General features: G+C 42.0%; 1 protein-coding gene and 1 long non-coding RNA gene across 4 annotated transcripts in view; one reads left to right on the forward strand and one right to left on the reverse strand.

Annotated features, from left to right (window-relative positions):
- Positions 1 to 18,230, reverse strand: part of LOC141144714 (uncharacterized) — a 64,586-nt gene extending 46,356 nt beyond the window's left edge. The window contains exon 1 of the long non-coding RNA XR_012244445.1: positions 18,199 to 18,230. This is a non-coding gene — a long non-coding RNA (uncharacterized lncRNA). The remainder of the gene's footprint in view (positions 1 to 18,198) is intronic.
- Positions 1 to 20,361, forward strand: part of SLC12A7 (solute carrier family 12 member 7) — a 919,795-nt gene that overhangs the window by 776,449 nt on the left and 122,985 nt on the right. For all 3 annotated transcript variants that reach the window (XM_073630658.1, XM_073630657.1, XM_073630659.1), the window contains exon 21: positions 1,200 to 1,307. In XM_073630658.1, coding sequence (XP_073486759.1) covers positions 1,200 to 1,307 — 108 coding nt within the window. The remainder of the gene's footprint in view (positions 1 to 1,199; positions 1,308 to 20,361) is intronic.

The raw sequence follows: 20,361 nt of genomic DNA on the forward strand, positions 1-20,361 counted from the left end.
TATCCATCTATGGCAAGTTTAAGGCTGCCATCTGGTCTTCTGGCTACAAGGGTAACACAGCGGCACTCTAAAAGTGAATCTTCTGACCTTTGTTGTTAGGGCCTGTTGGCACAGTTATGTTTTCCTATTTGTTGCCCACCCTTCTTATTCATTGCTTGGGCACATCTCATAGTGTATGAATACTCTGCTTGTGTCTTGTACTATATGATTAAGATGAGAGGAATTTTGACTTATCTGTAAATTCGATATCTTGGCGTTAAGCACAGGAGAGAGGCCACCCTCCCTTTTGTTTTTTGGTTTACAATGCATTGCTTGCTAGAAAACCAGGGACACGTGAAGTGAGGTAGAGTTTATATAGGTGTCCTTTAAAGCTTTGAATTTACTCCACTGTTCCATTTATAGAAATATTTCTTAATTCAAATGCCATAACTGTAGGCCTTTTCTATCACCCTTGAAGCCTGGCTGAAATACTCTCAATGTTTAAATTCTTATATCCTGGCTTATTTTTAGGACATGACAGCTGTTGTGTGCTTTCTCACAGCATTGCAAAATTGAGTTTGCTTCCTAATTCAAAAAATGTGCAGTGTGCTCTCTTCCAACACAGAAAGGACTCTCCACTCGCACATCCCCACCAGGGTTCTTGCATTGCTGTAGCCCTTTCCAGTCCCATACTCTGAACAACAACAAAATTGGTATTGAGCATCCTTTTTTTGGGGGGGGATAACTTAAAAGATTTTCATTTTAGTCGTCCCCAAATAAGAAGGTGCAGTGACCATTTTCTTGTAGCCCATGTCCTAAAAATAAGCTGGGACATTGAATCACAAACACTGGAAACATTTTGACCAACCTTAATGGGTGACAGAAAAGACCTACAGGTATGGCAGTTGCGTTAAAAACCTATATTTACAAATGGTGCAGTGTATTTTAGACTACTGGGGCCACTTGTCTGCATTGGCCAGTTTTTACGAGTTACCTGTTCTATGAAAAGGCACACATTTTTAGTTTAATAATGTTGCAGAGAGTACAAAAATGTTTTTAATCAATAGCAGTTAATAAAAAAGTAGCTGTTAATCACTGTAAGTTTCTAATTGTACTTTGGTTGCTGGAACAGAAATTACAGTTAAATCCCCAGAGGAAAATCTAAACATTACAGCATATGATTTACATGCAAATTACAATGTTATTATTTATTTTCATAGTTTGAAAATGATATATCTGCATTTACATATGAGCGGACATTAATGATGGAGCAAAGATCTCAAATGCTAAAGCAAATGCAACTATCTAAGAACGAAAGAGAAAGAGAGGTAAAGTGTTATATTTATTTATTTTAAATAAATCTTTTATTTAATTTTTTTAAGTACAGAATGGCAAGTTTAGAGAAGGTGGGGAGAAAGCAGGGGTACAGTCACGTGAAATTGGTAAGGAGAAAGGTACTGAGGGGATGAGGTAGAAACAAGAAATACCTTTTTATTTATGTATTGACATACCCAAAATTGCACAGATATACATTCAATTGATGAGTGTTACAAAAGATGTTGAATATATTTATAAATCAATCCCCCTGGAATTCATTAAAGTGTATGTTACCCTAAAAAAAATTTCTATGTGTGTGTTCGTATACAGTATGTGTATTTTATAAATCATAGGGGTTAATTTACTAAAGCTTAAAATTACAAAATCAAGCTGACTTCTGCATAGAAACGAAACCGCTTCTAACCTCAGCTTCTTCAGTTAGGCTTTGGCTATAAAACCTGGAAGCTCATTGGTTTCTGTGCAGAAGTGAGCCTGATTTTGCCCTCTCCAGCTTTAGTAAATAAGCCCCAAAGTTTCTATCCATTTAATGTACTTCTTCCATCTAAAGTACCTGGTTACATAGTTACATAGTTAGTCAGGTTGAAAAAAGACACAAGTCCATCCAGTTCAACCATAAAAAACCTTTTTTTCCTTGTTTCAAGCTGACCCCACACAAAGCACAGAAGATAATTTGTGCTTGTGTGGTCCGTTTTTTTTTTTTTAACTTTTGGTTGGCCATTCTGAGGTACAGGACACTGTGCAGACAGACAGCATGCTTGTTCAGCCATAGCTGAAGGGCATAGGGCTCAGAGGAATCATAGATTGCATAGGGCTTGGAGAGGAGGGAAGAAGAACAATAGGCAAAAGAAAGATAGAACGGAGAAAGTAGACTGAAAAAAGGAGGGGTTAGATTCTGCACTTAAGTGGCATTAAGTAGAAGGAGCTTGTGTATAATCAGGGAGAATGTAAAAGCAATCCAATAAAACCAGTTTTCTTGGAACTTTTCTCCCCTATATTAAAAAGAGGCTATAAGGTTCTTTATAGTCCTTGGATATCCATGGACCCACATTCAGTATGGGTCCGTGGAGTATTCGCAAAAAAAGTGGAGTGAACCAGGATTTTAGAGGCAGTGCTAACAAAGGACAGAGCTTTGTCAATGATTTTTTAGAGTAGGGCAGGTTCTATACCATTGGGAAAGGAGTTTAAAGCTGATCTCTAGTATCTTAATCACTATAGAAGCTTTATATGCATAGAGTAAAATTGTAAATAGATTTGTTTGCTCCTGGAAGAAGTCAATGCCCAAGTTCCTTTTCCGGTTCAAAAGGTAAGTTGAAAGGTACCCATGCAGTGGCGTTACAACAGAGCATATGAGGTCAATAACCCATGTCCTAGAAAGTTTGTCTGCAGATAGAGTTGTTTGATTTTTTAAAGTTGATAATTGATCAGTCTTAAAAAGGATAGTCAAAAAGTTCTGAATTTGAAAAGCACTTTGCAAAGAGGGTATGAAAGGCATCTTTGGGTTGAAATCTAGGGTTGACTGTAACTGTGGTTAAGGTAGATGGATAGTGACTAATCAATTGGGGCATTCCTGGTTGTAGAGAATTTTAAGGATTGGCCCATAAAGCAGTTAGGACAAAAGTAGGTCATCCACAATCTGTTGATTTGGCCAACTTGTAGACCTTGTGTGTCGGGGATAGATCAGATATTACACAGAAGGGGTTCTGGGGAAATATGACATAAACTGTGTGTGCAGTTGAAAAGGCACAATATCCCAATCATTTACTACTCAAGCTCTAGGAAATAGACTTTAAACGTGCCACAGTCTTTAGAATAATTAAACTCACACAAATTATTATTGCAAGAATGTTGAAAACAAACATATTCACGTAAATAAAGTAGAAAAATTGCTGGCAACTCCAATCCATAAAGAGATAAATTTATTTGACACACGTAGAAATACAAAAAGCAGATGCAATTCGGCGGGACAGCCTTGATCACTGCATAAAAGTTACAAAAAGACACATATATAATGTGTAGAGATCTCCACCCACCCAATCAGCTTTTCTTTTAGAGCACAATTATTTTATGTGCAATCAGACATACGTTTTACAGTGTAGAGGGGCATCCTTGGGCGCTGTTTGCTGTTCGGGTGTTGTTTGGAGGAGACTGTAGCCTGAGCACCCTTCTGTGGACTCCGTCCTGTCATCACGGAATTCCCCTGTTCAGAGCGCTACATTTTCTTGTCTGCACATCACACATTCCTCTGTGGCAGGTATGCGCCGGGGATTTCCTTCATTTCATATCGGGACTTTTTCACAGTCATTGGAGTCCATTCATACATTTTACGTTTTATTTACTGTGGCACAGTAAGGATTACATTTTTTCTCATAATGGAGTACACATTATTGGGACTGCATATAGGATTGGAATGGATCGACAATCGAAGATCACACAGGTCTACACTAAGGAACCTGTGCCTCCATCCGATAACTCCTTATGCACCACTATGTTTGATGTTTGGTGGGACCTCACTGGTCTCAAACAGTATGTAGGGAAGGATATGATCCCTAGAGGTCTAAGAATTAAGAAATTCCCTTCCACCCTTTATTCTGAAGAATTTACTTTACAAAGGAATAACATTCTTACTAAATGCTCTGTTGAACTGATGGAATTGATCATTCAACAGGAGGAGAGCTTATTATAGACTATGAATGTTAAAATTGAGTCTACTAAAGAATTATTGAAACCATTCCAATCTTTGGATTTGTATACCACTTTGAATAATGACCTTACCATTTCTTTCAACAAGCTCGAACAGAATATCATGGACATACCAACACGGCGCGGTCATTCTGGGACGCCATCATAGAACGAGTGCTTCCCAGCCGTCATTTGGCGGTGGGCGGGTGGCAAGTGGTTAAGGAAAAAAAGAAACTCCAAACGGAGGAGTCGTAAACACCTTAATTTCAGTTCCCCCGATCTGACAGATTCGCAATCTGATACAACTGGTGGGCGATCCTTGTCTAGATGCTCAGTCTCGTCAGTTTTTCGACAAGGACCAGATGAGTAGGGGTTTATTAAAAAAAAAAAACAGCTTTTGACTACGGATGCCAAAACTGCAGAAAGAAAAACAAGGACAGGAAGATGCTCCACAAAGAAGACAGAATTATCCATGCAAGCCCACATTAAAAAGTATTAGTACAGGTGACTGCACATCATATTAACAGATGTAATGTTGTTAATCTATCCAAAACTATATATATTTTTCTCTTATTTTATCTTTATTCAATTTCAAAGGTTTGAAATACAAAACAGGGCATTCCCAGGCTCAATATAATACATAGAATCAAAAAACAGACTATATATCCTAAGTAACAATAAATAATTTCCTTCTTTACCTAGTCAACCTAAAAGAGAAAGGTTTTAAAATGAATTACCTTTGTTATATCTGACTTAGAAATTCAGCGTTTATGATCTAAGGGTCCCCATGGGTCCCAAGAATCCCATTGGTCTGCCATCTCTCTTCCCCCTCCTCTACCTCTGCTCCCCCTACTCTACCTCTCTTCCCCCTCCTCTACCTCCCTACACCCTCCTCCCACCCCAACCCCCCCCCCCTCAAGAGAGGAATAAAAAATTATAAAAAAACCCTTCTTAGTCTCCTCTCTCATATCACATCTATTAAAATGCCATACTTCCAAAAGCTGCTGTACCCAAACAGATCAATGGTCAACCAGCATATTTTGTTTTTGATATTTTGTTGACAAAGTCAGTTTGGTCCATTGCGACCTTGTTTTAGGGAAGCGGGCTTCTTGCTTATTTAAAAATGACGTAAGTTCCTCCATTCTCATGATTTCATTTACCACTCTGATCCATTGACCTATAGTAGGAGGGATTGAGGATTTCCAATGTGTTGGTACACAAGCCCTAGCCGCGTTCAAAAGATGCCTCACCACTGATTGTTGATATTTACTTTTTGAGAGAGAACTAAGATGTGGTAGGCAGGCTGCTGGATTCTGGTCAAGTGTTAGGCCAGTAATATCCTTAAATATAATGCATATATTTTGCCAATAGGGGCGTATTTCATGGCATGTCCAGAATATATGGAAGAGCATTCCCCTATCTTTTCCACAATGCCAGCAGGTAGAGTCTGCATTTGGAAACATATGATGCAGTTTCTCTGGTGATTTATACCACCTAGTCATCAACTTGTATCCTGATTCTTGTATTCTAGAGGATATGGATGATGTATGTACAAAATAGAACATAAAGTTTCTCTGTTCAACTGAGACTGTTGTGTTTAAGTCTCTTTCCCATGTGGCAATATAAGGTGGGGTGTAAATTTCTGAAGGTGCAGTCAATTCTGCATATGCCCTGGAGAGACACCGCCTACCAGTTTGTCCAGACATACATAGTTGCTCAAAAGTTGTGGGCGTGTCTGCTGTCATTGGGTTGAATGATGGTGACCTAAGGTATTGTCTTATTTGGATTGCCTGCCATAGTGGAAGGGCTGGTGTAAGCATTAATTGGATATCAGTTATAGATTTCCATTCTCCCAGGTCCCTAAAGTCTTGTATTCGAAACGTGTTAATTTTAGTAAATTGTAGGAGTTTAGGATCCGATATCCCTGGTAGAAAATCTGGATTCCCAATCCCTGGTGTCATATTTGTCACCTGTAGATAGTTTATTATTCTCCGTTTGAACGAACGGGCAATATTATATGTAGTGCCTACAATAGGATGTAACTTTACTTTGGATAATTTTTGCTCTACCACGGGATGGCCTTGAGGGAGATGGACGTGATAGATTGTTTTATAGGTATCCAGTTCTTTGCTCTCGTAAGATTATGCCAATCCAGAATTCTAGATAGATGTACTGCCTGGTAGTATCGAATTGGGTCTGGAAACCCTATACCCCCACTTTTTTTTTTGGCATGATGAGTATATCTGCCTTGATCCTAGGTGGGCAATCGGCCCGTAGAAATTGTATGAACTCTCCCCTAGTTTGTCTTAAATTGATTGGGACTGTCACTGGAAGAGTTTGGAAAAGATACAGTAACTGGGGCAGTACATTCATTTTTAGAATACCATTTTTCCCAAACCACGTATGTGTGAAGTTTCGCCATCGCCTAAGGTCATTCCTAATATTAGCAAGCAATTGGGGGAAATTATATTGGAATGTGTTTGCTATAGAGCGTGTGAGGTATATTCCCAGATACTTAAGTCTTTCTGTTGCCCATTTAAATGGAAAATTGAGTTCTAAAACAGGAATTCTAGCTTCTGGGATTGTTAGATCAGATTTTGCTAGATTAATTTTATAGTTTGATAGTTGTGAGTAACAAATTCGCTGATCAAGTTAGGTAAGGATATTTCTGGGTTGGTAATAAAAACAAAAACGTTATCTGCAAATGCAGCTACTTTATGGGATGTCTTCCCAACCTGTACACCTCATATATCTGGGTTACATCTGATAGGTCTCAACACAGGTTCCAATGTTAGTATAAAAAGAAGCTGTGATAATGGGCAACCATTTAAAATTGGCAGATAACACCCGGTTAGCTTTGACCGCTGCTATTGGGTAATAGTTATATAGTTATATATTTAGTAAGGTTGAATAAAGGGCTTCTATCCATTTCATTGCATTTGTCCCAATACCTATATATTGAAGGCTATTCCTCAAAATCTCCAACTCTCACCTTATCAAATGCTATCTCAGCATCTGTGGAGAAAAGCATTGCAGGAACTTTGGTAGAGTTGCAGAGATGTATAACATTAAGGGCTCTGGTAGTATTATCCCTCGCCTCTCTGCCAGGTACAAAACCTGACTGGTCCACAAGGATAATTCTTTCCAAATAGGGAAGAAGTCTCATTGCCAATATCTTTGTAAACCGTTATAAATCTGTATCAAGAAGTGAAATTGGTCTGTAGCTGGCACAGAGCGAGGTATCTTTATCGGGTTTGAAAAGTACAGTAATATGCGCTTGTGAGGTGTCCTTCGGAATAGACTTGCCCTGTAGTATTGAATTGAATGCTAATACAAATTTAGGGGCCAAAGTTTGACTAAATGTTTTGTTATAAAATAAAGTGAACCCATCTGGCCCTGGGGCCTTACCCACCGGCAAGCACTTTTAAGGCCTTGATAAATTCTTCCTCTGATATAGACAAGAAAAGGACAATTCCATAGCTCAACTCACCAACCAGTCTGCTGACCAACCAAATTTACCTGTCTAACCGTATGTTAAAAGCAGGGGTTTAGTTAGCACACATTTGCAAACGCATGTGAAAGCTGCAAGGCCTCGTCAAGGCACCCTGTATTACTTGCAGTCCTAACACTAAATTTATAAGTGTCTCCACAGTGGAAGCACATGCATTGAATGGATAGGTGTGAGACAGGTGAGCCTGGAGGCCGCCCTAGCCCCCTTAAAGGGACAGGACACATGCCCTCCATGTGCTCCTTACTGTGAAGGCCAGTTATGGGTGTGGGCGGTGACCAGTGTCTTGTTTCCTCTGATATAGGTTTATTAAGTGCTATTTTTTCATTGACTGTAAGTTTTGGAAGGGAGGAGTCTGCAATATATTTACTTATAAGATCTTCTCTTTGGGTAGGTGCCAGGTGAGACATTTGGTCCGGCAGGTTATATAAAGCCGAGTAATAATCTTTAAAGCAATTTGCTATATCTACAGATTTAGTAGCTTTTCAAATCTCTGTATGCGCAATAACCTGAATAAGGGTCTGTGTGGAAGGGGCCTGTATAGAGCGTGTGAGACGTCTACCTGCTTTATTTCCAAATTCAGAATATAGACGCCTACTGTATAGCATCTTCATTTTGACTCTAGATATCATGAGAGAGTTGACCTGTTTCCGTAAATTTGCCAGTTCTACCATTGATTGCTTTACTTGTGATTTCTTATGTTGATTTTCGATACGGTGTATACGTGTTATTAATGAGTTCAATTTTTCAAGGTGTTCCTTTTTTGCGCCTAGACCCATGTTTGATCAGAGATGTACAGGGTGTACAGGGGAGTGGTAAGTATAATCTCTTACATAGTGAGACATTGAGCTTCGTGCAGACATTGTTTAATTCTCCTTAAATAGGAGTATGAAAGATGTAAAGAACCACGGGAAGAGTCTATTAGGAGGTTCAATGCCACATTAAAGTCTCCACCCATGATGATCTTCCCCTCTGGAAATTGTGTAAGATTCTCCACACAGGTCTCGAGAAAAGTAAGCTGGGATATATTAGGAAAATATGTTGGCAAGTGTTATGGTCTGATCACCAACTTTGCCACATACAAAAAGATATCTGCCCTGAGGGTCAGATAGCTGGTCCTCCAATTTCCACGGCAGGATTCTGGCCATCACAATGGAAACCCCTCGAGATTTAGGATTAACTGAGTAACTATAAGAGATAGGATAGCTTGCATTTTTTAGTGAAAGGCATCTAGTAGAGGTAAAGTGCGTTTCTTGAAGAAACACAATGTCCGCCCGCATCCGTACACATTCCCTGAGAACTTGTCCCTTTCTCAGGGACTCTCAAGCCCCTAATATTGATTGAGACAATTTTAACCATATCTTTTTTTTCACAGCAGCACCGGAAAAAGAGGAGAAGGAAAAAAAAACAAAAAAATACCCTAGAGGTGTCAAGCACCAAAACAGCCCTGTCCCACCAGGGGCTCATGGGTGTATACTATCTAGTGGAATGTGTCTGGTCACAGAGCAACAGGGACACTGTGGGCCGAACCAGACAGATCCACCTTTTTCCTATTAATATATGTGTATATATTTAAAAAGGGGGGGAAGCATATTAATACAGTTACAACCCCATTTGCCATCTTCATTAGGCTTATCTTTATTACACAGAAGGGGAAGAGAGATGGAGAAATCAGTGTCCCCAACGCACCCTTCCCAGAAAAACAATGCAAATCCATTGGGGCAGTAGTTAATACCTTATTTCATCCTTAATCTGAAATGTCTGAGAAGAGAGAGAAAAAAAAAAGGGACATACAAAAACCACACACGCACTCCTTGGTTTCTTAGGCACGCATCCCCTCTTAAACATCCCACAACATAAATTGCTAGTCTACCAACAAAATGGCGGCAAGTGAGTGGGTGGCATATCAGTATATTAAATTATCCAAATGTACTCATAACCACCCCCTGGGGTGACTTTAGCCTGACATAGTTATTCGTAGCATCTGGTGGGCTGGCCCTGCTGCCCCAGATACATTCGTCCCTAGAGTGTATAAGAAGTAGTTTAAGCCGCAAGAGATATCCAAATAGATGGCTATTATATAAGCTAAATTGCCCTTTGGGTATCGAATATCTGAAAGAAATGTGCAAGCCGGTTCTGAGCGGTCGGAGGAACTTGGTCATTCCTGCTATCCCTCCAAATACCCAGGGCATACAGATCGTCCTCTCTGAGTGCTCATCCCATATATTCTTTACAGTTGCATTACCTGGGTTGCACTAATAGGGTATTTACCCACTACGCCATTCCTGTCTGCTAGAGAATTGTAACAAAAAATAAATAAAAAAGGTGCTGCCCACGACCCAACCCCACACTCCCCAGGTCAAAGCTGCATCAAAAGTCACATCAAGCAGAGCGGTGCAGGAACCCCTCCAATATCGCTGACCCCCAGATTGCACAAGTGGAAACAGGTTCCCGCCAAAACCAACAGCTGTGACCTGACATGCGACTCTATGCATCCAAAGTCGCACAAATGGAAACGAGGCCCCAATCTTTATCTCACTATTTCATTCAGATGGTGGGGACTGCTCATATCGGCAATTCCATTCTAGTGTAGAGGGTGTATCCCTTTCCGTCAACTGGATATAATTTAGTCACATAAACCCACCCAGATGCCACCAACAGCTACATCCATCCCTCTATATCCCCACTAATTCGCCCCTCGATATCTGCATCCATTAAAATGGCACTATTGCCAATAGCTCTAGGAGAAAAGGGTGGTTCAGCACAATTTTAAACAAGTAAATCCAGAGAGTAGAAAACCAGTGCATCCAATCTTGCCTACATGCACCTACATAATTACATTTGTATACACATACATACCTCCCCATCTACATCTTATCTTTATCCAATTCATTGCAGCATTACCCCCCCATATATCTGTGTACAACATTCCTCTATTTAATGAAAATTACTAATATTCGTAATTCCATACTTCTTGAATATTTAGTGATTCTGCAGTGCTCAAAAAAAAAAAAAATATATATATATATATATATATATATATATATATATATATATATATATATTGTAATAGTCCCTGTCACTGGGAAAAGGGATGGGATCTCTAACCCTGTGTCCATGTCTTATGGAGAGCCAGCAGGTTGTGTGCCCAGGTGCACACAGCCCATATAACGAGGGGCTAGTGAGAGCAGAGGGTGGAGGAAGGTGGAGTGTGTGTAGCTTGTTGCTACTGCTGTGTGAAGACAGACCTGTGTCTGGAGAGTGGTCTGCCCTGTGGGAGTCTGCAGCCTATGTAAAGGGGATTCTTTGCCCAGGGACTGGGAAAGGCTGGCCAGCCTTGAGAGTCGGGGAGACTGAGGAAGCCAGTGAGTCCAGGGGGCTGTAAAGAATTGGCAAATCTGTTGAGAGCAAGCAGAGGAACTGCTGACAAGAGAGCCAGGTGGCTTGGTATGTTTTCCTTATTTTTGGAGTGCTTAATGAAGTTAAACCCCTGCGTGGGAATCCTGAATGGACCTTTTTGCTTTTGTTTTTCGGTTTAATAAACGTGGGCTACCAGGCCCTTAACTATAATGCCTGTCTGAGGTGGACTCACTGCACTAAAAACGCATTTATCGCTTGAGCTAAATACCCCAAACATTACAAGTGGTGGAGAATGCGGGCAAACAGACGGTGAAGTCCGGGTCTCTGCGCCAGTAGTGAGTCATTTCAGGAATTGCTGCTAGCGGTGTGTGGCAGACAGGCAAACTGCATTGCGCAGAAGTTAAATTGATGAACTGTGTTGCATACAGGCGTTTTACCTGTGGAAGTGAGTTCAGCGTGGCCTGAGAAGATGTCTCCACCTAGGAGGGCCAGTCCAGAAGGCCAAGTGATGTGCGATACAGTGAATGAATGGTTCAAGCGGAATCGCAAAAAGTGGGCCGCAGTGCAAGGGGCTGAGATTGTGGCCTCTGACTATGTGCAACCCATGCTACCTACAGAGGAGGTTGGGGACTTCCTGAAAAAATTTGAAAAAGTTGCTGTAAGGAGAAAATGGCTTAGGGATCGGTGGCCAAAATTGTTGCAACCCTTGTTACGGATAGAGTACCGGTCGGTTTACCATTTGATGGATTGGGACCAGGATGACTACTGCAAGTTTAAAGAGGAAATTCTTCTTAGAGGAGTGTTCCAGCGTATCATGGGCTGCCAGCAATGCTCCAGGATGGGAGAGGTGTCACCGGAAGACCAAGATTTTGGAAATGCAGAGAAACGCAAAGTTTTGTGTCATGGCCGCTTAGGGAAAGTGGTGAGCTCAGAAAGGAGGGTGCAACAGCCTACATCCTGCATGAGGTATAGCCAACCGGTTTTGGAGTGCAAGTCTGCTGTTACCCCTAGCAACAGGAATCTTGTGTTGCCTACAGGGGGCATCAGTGGGTCTAGAAAGGCTGCAGTGTTGCTCCGTGACCACATGGGGGCGTCAGCCTGTGGAGACACCACAGATGAAAGACAACGTACTCAAATGAAGCCAGAGTTACCTGCTACAGATTATGGTAAGACTGTTGCAGTTTGCGGGACTGATCCCAGTGAAGTGGGAGTATATCCGGCTGGGAGATCAGCAGAAGTGGTAAAAATGGACTTGCTGCAGTTTGCTACCCCGAGTAGTGGGGAGACACAGGTTGAAGCTCAACCTGCAGCAAGGTTAAGAACTCAAAAAGACTGGACTCTGTATGTACCTGGGGTAATCCACCAGAGTGCTGGAAGTGGTAACCTAGGGGTGACCAATACAGTTTGTGTGCCAGGTTCCCTAGTGACAGGTGCTACAGAGATGCCCAGGGAAACCTCCCAGGAGCCCGCAGTGGTGAGGCACATGGTTTCCCAGGACAACTGTGGAGCCGCCCTAGTGGGCAAAAGAATGCCTTTGGAGAGGAAGGGTGGTGTGCTGAGCGTTACACGGGGTGCTGTGTGTTCTGACCAAAAACAGCCTGTTAAAGCTTATAACACTGCTATGTCTATGGCTGATGATACATGTACTTATTGTGATGTATTCAAAAGTAATGATGATGTTGAAAAGTGTATTACTGACAATGTTGATGGTTTGGTGTCTCCCATGGTAACCACAGGTAGTGCAGCAGAGTTGTCCCAGGAAATCTCAGGAGGACTCCCAGTGTTGGAGCCGGCGGGGCTCCAGGACAGCTCTGATACTGCTCAGGTGGAAAACAATGGGAAAATAGCTCAAATGAGGGATTATGTATTATCACAATCTGATGTGGTTGACAGTGACTGGTGCAGATTGTCTGCTGCTAAACCACTCTGTCCACCTGTGTCTCCATGGGCAGAGGGAGCAGTACTACAGAGTGCTGATGACTGGAGCACAGACAGGATAGACTGGGATAGTCTCGCCATTAAGGTGATAGCGTGGTGGAAAGAAATTTCTGAAGGTAATAGTAAGCTGGACACTATTGCTGCTGTGACAAATGGAGAGGCTGCAAAGCCAGTAGACACAGGTGCGTTGGCTGTTGCAGAACTTAACCCCCTCCAGGCGGAAGGATCGGAAAAGGGCGCATATATAGCAGAAGTTTTGTCCACAGCAAAAGAGATGAGTCATGTTGAGTGCCAGGATGATGGGATAATGGATAGGGACTTGGAAGGGCTCAGTGTTGCTGAAAATGAGACAATGAGTGTGACACATGCATTTAGCGGTGCTCATTGGGAGCCGCAAGTTTTGTCAGTGGCCTCTGAGGTGGAGGTCTCTTTGAGTGTCTCAGCCTCTCAAGCCTTAGCAAATGAGCCCCTCCACGTCGTTAGTAAGGGAAAAGTCCCTAGAGTTCTGTGTTTAGATGTGGCATGTCTAGAAATAACTGAGATGTTGTTGGAATTGGTGAAAATCTTTCCGCTGTATACCTGCATGTATCCACCGCAGATGGGCGACCTGGTACTGCGTAGTACCAATCAGTGGAGACACGTGGTACAGGCGATGTTAAGCAATGTTGATAAAAATTGGTTACTGCAATGTTGGTTACTTTTGCATAAAGTGGTCTCGCAGTTCTCTGCGAGAGTGCTTCCAGCGACAGTTAGGTGCGGAAGGCGTTCAGGGGAACTGCTAAAGGAATCAGAAATGATAGACATAGTAGAAGTCTCTCCGTATGCTGGTGTGATGAGGTGCATTCCTGCTGGTGCGATCCGAGGTGCAGCTGAGCAGTGGTTGGTACATGACACGTGTGCTGTCTCACCCGCTAGACCTCGTGAAAGGGAAGGGCCCGGAAAAGACGCAGCAGTAGTGGGAATTCAATCCATCACTCGCAGGGAGGTGCAGTTTGAGGTACCCGGAGACACTTTGACAGGAAATGGCAGTGTTGGTAACTGTAATGAAAAAGTGTATGAGAAGCACTGTAGAGCACTGTCGGACAACTCAGAGGTATTGGTTGAGGTACCAATGGACACAGAAATGGTTAAAGAGATTGGTGTGGAAAAATGTGGCGCAAAATGTGCGTTGGTAGGACAGTCGCTATTGGAGTGTTGGACAACAGGGAGCGATGTGAAACTGCGGGAATGTCCCATAGGGAGTAACTGCTTGCCTGTAGATGGTCCCTCCCTAGACCCTGTCCTAGCAAACCAGGTGACAAGAGGTCTTGATGATGATGATAATATTGAATTAAATAACCCCTTGTGGAACATTGCTATCGAGGTTAAACAGAAGTATGTGGTGTTGATCTCAGATGATTTGGTTGCCAAGGGTAACCACACAGGGGTTAGTGAACCTGATAAACAGATGTTGTTGGTTAGTGTTGCGTCAGGTAGTGAGAGGGGTCAGTCCCTGACAGATTTCATGGAAATGGGTCCCCAACAGTCCCAGGAGAGTAGGTCTGTGGGAGGGGAAAGGAGGATCCCGTGGCCAGAAGGTGGAAGGGATAGAGAGATTAGTGGGAGCCCATGGTTCAAGGTGAAGTGCTGGTGGAAACATACCCGGAAAAAGAAATGGGCCTACGCAGCGAATGGCTGGCACAGAGGTGTCCCATTCTTAGTGACTGGTTAATGTGTTCCTCCCTCCGGTGCGAAACAAGGGGGGAGTATAGGGAAATGTAGGACCCTGTTAAGATCCAGGGTGGGACGTACCTGGAAGCGCACCCGAAAAAAAGGTTGGGCCTACGTGGCTGACAGCCAGCACAGAGGTGTCCCAACCATGACGGGTGCTGGTGTTCCTCCCTCCGGATCGAAACAAAGGGGGGGGATATGTAATAGTCCCTGTCACTGGGAAAAGGGATGGGATCTCTAACCCTGTGTCCATGTCTTATGGAGAGCCAGCAGGTTGTGTGCCCAGGTGCACACAGCCCATATAACGAGGGGCTAGTGAGAGCAGAGGGTGGAGGAAGGTGGAGTGTGTGTAGCTTGTTGCTACTGCTGTGTGAAGACAGACCTGTGTCTGGAGAGTGGTCTGCCCTGTGGGAGTCTGCAGCCTATGTAAAGGGGATTCTTTGCCCAGGGACTGGGAAAGGCTGGCCAGCCTTGAGAGTCGGGGAGACTGAGGAAGCCAGTGAGTCCAGGGGGCTGTAAAGAATTGGCAAATCTGTTGAGAGCAAGCAGAGGAACTGCTGACAAGAGAGCCAGGTGGCTTGGTATGTTTTCCTTATTTTTGGAGTGCTTAATGAAGTTAAACCCCTGCGTGGGAATCCTGAATGGACCTTTTTGCTTTTGTTTTTCGGTTTAATAAACGTGGGCTACCAGGCCCTTAACTATAATGCCTGTCTGAGGTGGACTCACTGCACTAAAAACGCATTTATCGCTTGAGCTAAATACCCCAAACATTACAATATATATATATATATATATATATACACACATATATATATATTATTATATTATAATAATGTATGTCTGTGTGTGTTTATGAACCCTCCCCCTTCCTTTCCCAGTTAGTATCAAGTGTACAATATACCTATAGTTATATATGTGCATAAATTATAATAACAGAATTTTCTAGGTTTCTTTCCCTCCCCTTTCCTTCCCCCTTTGATTCTCTCTACCCCCCTCCCACCCTCTTCCCTACACCACAAAAAAAAAAAAAAAAAAAAAAAAGGAATTCCCTTCCTTCCATTTTTCCACCCCCTCCCCCTTTCCTTGCACAAAATCATAAGGCCTCTCCTATACAGTTTTTCTATTAATAAATATGTACTGATATGAAAAAAAAAAAAAATCTTCAATTTTATATATAATATCTAGAGAGTTCTCCCATCTCCATGCACACAGTCTATGGTGATATGAGTCAATATCAATAGATATAAAGCAATCCTTTGGTTTTCAATTTTTCTTGCAGAAAAAGGGCATAGTAAATATCTCACCTACTAAGATCTTCTCAGCCTTCATCTCTGAAACTGTCCTCTCCTGGCTTGGTGAGTGTCTGTCTCCTCAAGTAGTGGGGCCAGCCAGTTAAGTACTTCACTGGCTTCAGCGCAGAGAAATGTGAATAAGGCCGGTAGCTGTTCTGAGCTCAGTAGTTGAAAAAAATGTACCCTCCTTTCTTATTCTGATATCAAACGGATAGCCCCAGCTATATAACGCACCATATGCCTTTTATATGGTAGAGAAGGGACTTCACTATTCTCCGCCTCGCAAGTGTGGTCTTGGATACATCAGGTAGCATAGTGACCTGTTCCCCATTCCACTCCATCAGTCCCATTCGCCAAGCTCTTCTCATAAAATCCTCTTTAGTACGGTAATAGTGTACCCTGCACAGCACATCTCGCGATCGATCAACAGGAGGGCTTCTGGACCCTGCCACCCTATGCACCCTGTCCATTTCAATGGGATTATCCGTAGGTGTCTCCATTATTTTATTCAGTATTGCAGTGACTGTTACATATACAGCTGTGCTCATAAGTTTACATGCCCTGGCATAATTTGATTTCTTGGCCATTTTTCAGAGAATATGAATGATAACACGAAAACTTTTCTTTCACTCATGGGTAGTGTTTGGCTGAACCCACTTATTATCAACCAACTGTGTTTACTCTTTTTAAATCATAATCACAACAGAAACTAACCAAATAACACTGATCAAAAGTTTACAAACCCTAGTTCTTAATACCGTGTATTTCCCCCTTTAACATCAATGACATCTTGAAGTCTTTTGTGGCATTTGTGGATGAGGCTCTTTATTTTCTCAATTGGTAAAGCTGCCCATTCCTCTTGGCAAAAAGCCTCCATTTCCTGTAAATTCTTGTGCATGAACTGCACGTTTGAGATCTTCACAGAGTGACTCAATGATATTGAGGTCAGGAGACTGAGATGGCCACTCCAGAACCTTCAATTTATTCTGCTGTAGCCAATGACAAGTAGACCCGGCCTTGTGTTTTGGATCGTTGTCATGTTGGAATGTCCAAGTACGTCCCATGCACAGCTTCCTGGCTGATGAATGCAAATGTTCCTCCAGTATTTTTCTGATAACATATTGCATTCATCTTGCCATCAATTTTGACCAAATTTCCTCTGCCTTTTTAGCTCACACGTCCCTAAAACATCAGCGATCCACCTCCGTGTTTCACCGTAGGAACGGTGCATCTTTCATCATAGGCCTTGTTATTATTATACAGGATTTATATAGCGCCAACAGTTTACGCAGCGCTTTACAATATAAAAGGAGACAATACAGTTACAATACAATAAAATACAAGTGGATTAAGAGGGCCCTGCTCAGAAGAGCTTACAATCTAATAGGGTGGGGCAGGTGGTACAAAAGGTAGTAACTGTGGGGAATGAGCTGATGAAAGTGGAAGGAGATTAGTTGGAGACATGATAGGCTTCCCTGAAGAGATGAGTTTTCAGGGATCGCCTAAAGGCAGCTACAGGAATGACCAGAACAGATGAGATCACACTATGACATGTTAATGGGGCCACATATTATACTGTATGTATTATATGTATTCATTTGATTTACAATTGTTTATTTAATGCAATTGCACTAAATTGAATACATTAAAGACTATTTATTTGATTTAGCAAGCTCTTGAATGATTTGGACTCAGTTAAGATGGCATTATGTTGCTCGCTTCAATACAAATTGATTAAATAATTGTTTTCCATAGATTGTAGATAGATTTCTGATTGATGGATTGATGATTGTACCATTGTTTTATATGTAATATATTACATATATAGCCATATTGACTCCTCTCTAAATGAAGCGTTTATGGTTGTAGCTAAAAAGCTTAATTTTGGTCTCATCATTCCAAATGACTTTGTGCCAGAAGGTTTGAGGTTTATCTCTGTGCTGTTTGGTGTATTGTAAGCGGGATACTTTGTGGCATTTGCGTAGTAATGGCTCTCTTCTCTCGACTCGACAATGCAGCCCATCTTTTTTCAAGTGCCTTATTGTGCATCTTGAAACAGCCACACTACATGTTTTCAGAGAGTCCTGTATTTCACCTGAAGTTATTTGTTGGTTTTTCTTTGCATTCCTGCATTCCTTCACTTCTATCTATTACGGTTATTGCGGTAAAACCAAGGAAGCTTAGAATGCTTACTAAACAGGAAAGTTGCACATACAACTGTAGAATATACAATACAGCACAACTCATAGCTTACAAAAATATGCCTACAAATATAAACATCTACAATATGTACGCATTAAGTAAACTAAACTGTTACTCAACTTAGGGTTTAAGATGTAATGTCCCTCATGGTTTCTTGCTCAGAGTCCAACTCAAAAGCTCTCCAAAACTCACCAGCTTCTGGTATCCATGTCTTCCTCTTCGTCCTTCCAAAAGACATCTGTTGTCCGAACACATGTTGCCACTCCCACTAACTTCCTGCATACCAACTTCCTCTGCTCAGCTCCAAAACCTATCCAACTGGTTTATTTACATATCAATGGAAGGGGGGGGGGGCTGGGGCTGGCTTTTCTGCAAACAATATGCTCTTACTAAACCTCACTCTATATTATTGCTATCAAGACAATACAAATGGTCATTGCAACACATACCGCTTCTTGACTTTATAGCATAATGGGAAACTTCAACATCTCTTAAAGCCTTTTGTCCAGGGAAGAGCAAAATAAACCCCCCATATTGTTAATGGGAGGAAAAAATTCCCTTTCAACCCCCGTATCTTCTGGACAGTAAGACTTTTGTTTTGTTGTCCCTGGAAGGCTGCCACATTACTTTTGAGCAGGGTTAACAATATCTTTGGCAGTTTGTGTAAAGAAAGTTCCAGATGAAAGTCTCTTGTCCTCTTGGTCATAAAGAAATGCTCAGATGAACGTCCATTCCAATTCAGCCACCATCAGGAAATCATCCGCATCTTCCTCTGGCTCTCTTCTGGTCTGCCTCCTCCCATCTAGCATGGTCATCTTCTCTGCCTGCTCCACCTCTCGATGCTCAGTACCTGAAAAGAGTAAGAGACAAAGCAGATTATATGTTCTTTCCAACTGTGCGAAAAACATATCTCACTGCTCACATTTCTCTATCTGCCCATTTCTAACTGCAAAACATTTGTAGGGTGCCCACTGTTGCCTTGAAACACGGAAAGGCATTGACTTCCAACGCAACATATAAACTTGCATGTCTCTCCATGCTGTCCTGGGAAGAACACAGGCCTGCTGTTGTCCAGTCTTCACAGCATGGCACATTTTTGCAAAATGCCCCATTTTAATTCAACCAAAACACTTAATGTGGCAGAATCTACCATTCCTAACCACTTGCTTCCACTTCTTAAGAAATGCTGGTGTAGGAATGCCATCTATTTCCTCTCTAGGGACCCCCACCTTAAGTAAATCAATCCACATTTGTCTCCTGGAGATCATAGGCCTTGCCTTCCTTGTATCTGACTCAACTCGGCCATTTGAGCTGATTACATGTCCTACTTCTGCTTACAGGCTTTGGGCCTTTGTCCTTTGTTAGGGCATCATTAGACTTGTTTATGAGGGCTGCACACCACTCATTCAAATCTTCAACTCAGCCTACAGGGGTTTGAACACACTTCAAAGCCACTGCAGGTTTAACTTTGATTACCCTACTTTCTAAATCTTTTGCCTTGCTTCCAGTATCTTCCAAACACTTGGATGCTACTGCAAGCTGCTCCTTCAGTAAATCTCTTTCTAATTCTGCCTTTTCCCTCTTTTCAGATTCAAGATGTAGAGCATTGTTTTTCTTGCGTCCATCTAGCAAGGTTACTTTGTGGTATAAGCAAGGAAGCTGAGACTTCTGCAGTGTGTAAATGTGCTTTTACTATACAAAGATGCTGTACATACAAAACTATTACAATATTAGGAATACAAGACTGACAGATATCTATAACAAGCAAAATGCCTAGCAAATGAGCAGCCTATGGTCTATAACAGTACAAATACACTTAAAAGTTACTTTTCTTCTGTTACTGTATGTTCGTGATCTCATTGGCAATGATTCTTCTGGAGACCAGGCACCGTTCTTGTATCATGAGTGGCTTCTGATCTTAAAGCCGGGTTCCACCCAAATTTTGAACAATATCTGTATGTATTCTCTTCCTTGCCTAGATGCTGACATGCCGTTTAAAAAAATTTAAATCGCCGTAATTACCTTTTAATTTTCTATTCTTCTTTGCACTTCCTGGTTCTCCTCCCGTGGGAGTAGGCGTGTTTCTAGCCTCTCCCAGACTCCTGGAAGGCTAGTCTCAGGCTTCCCAGGATGCCACTGAGCATGTGCGGGAACGAGCGGTGAATGCTGGGAGCACAGCATTCACCACATCCAGAAAATAAATGCTTGTGGGCTTCAAATGCCCACAATGAAGATGGAAACCACCTGCAGTGAATAATATAAGTTATTCTTTCCGACGAAATCTGACACAGGCGGACATATTACACACAATATGTGAGTATGTAATGCTGAGAAGAAAAGTTTGTGAATGAACTC

Source organism: Aquarana catesbeiana, linkage group LG05 (assembly GCF_042186555.1).
Source record: "Aquarana catesbeiana isolate 2022-GZ linkage group LG05, ASM4218655v1, whole genome shotgun sequence".
NCBI classification, from domain to species: Eukaryota; Metazoa; Chordata; class Amphibia; order Anura; family Ranidae; genus Aquarana; species Aquarana catesbeiana.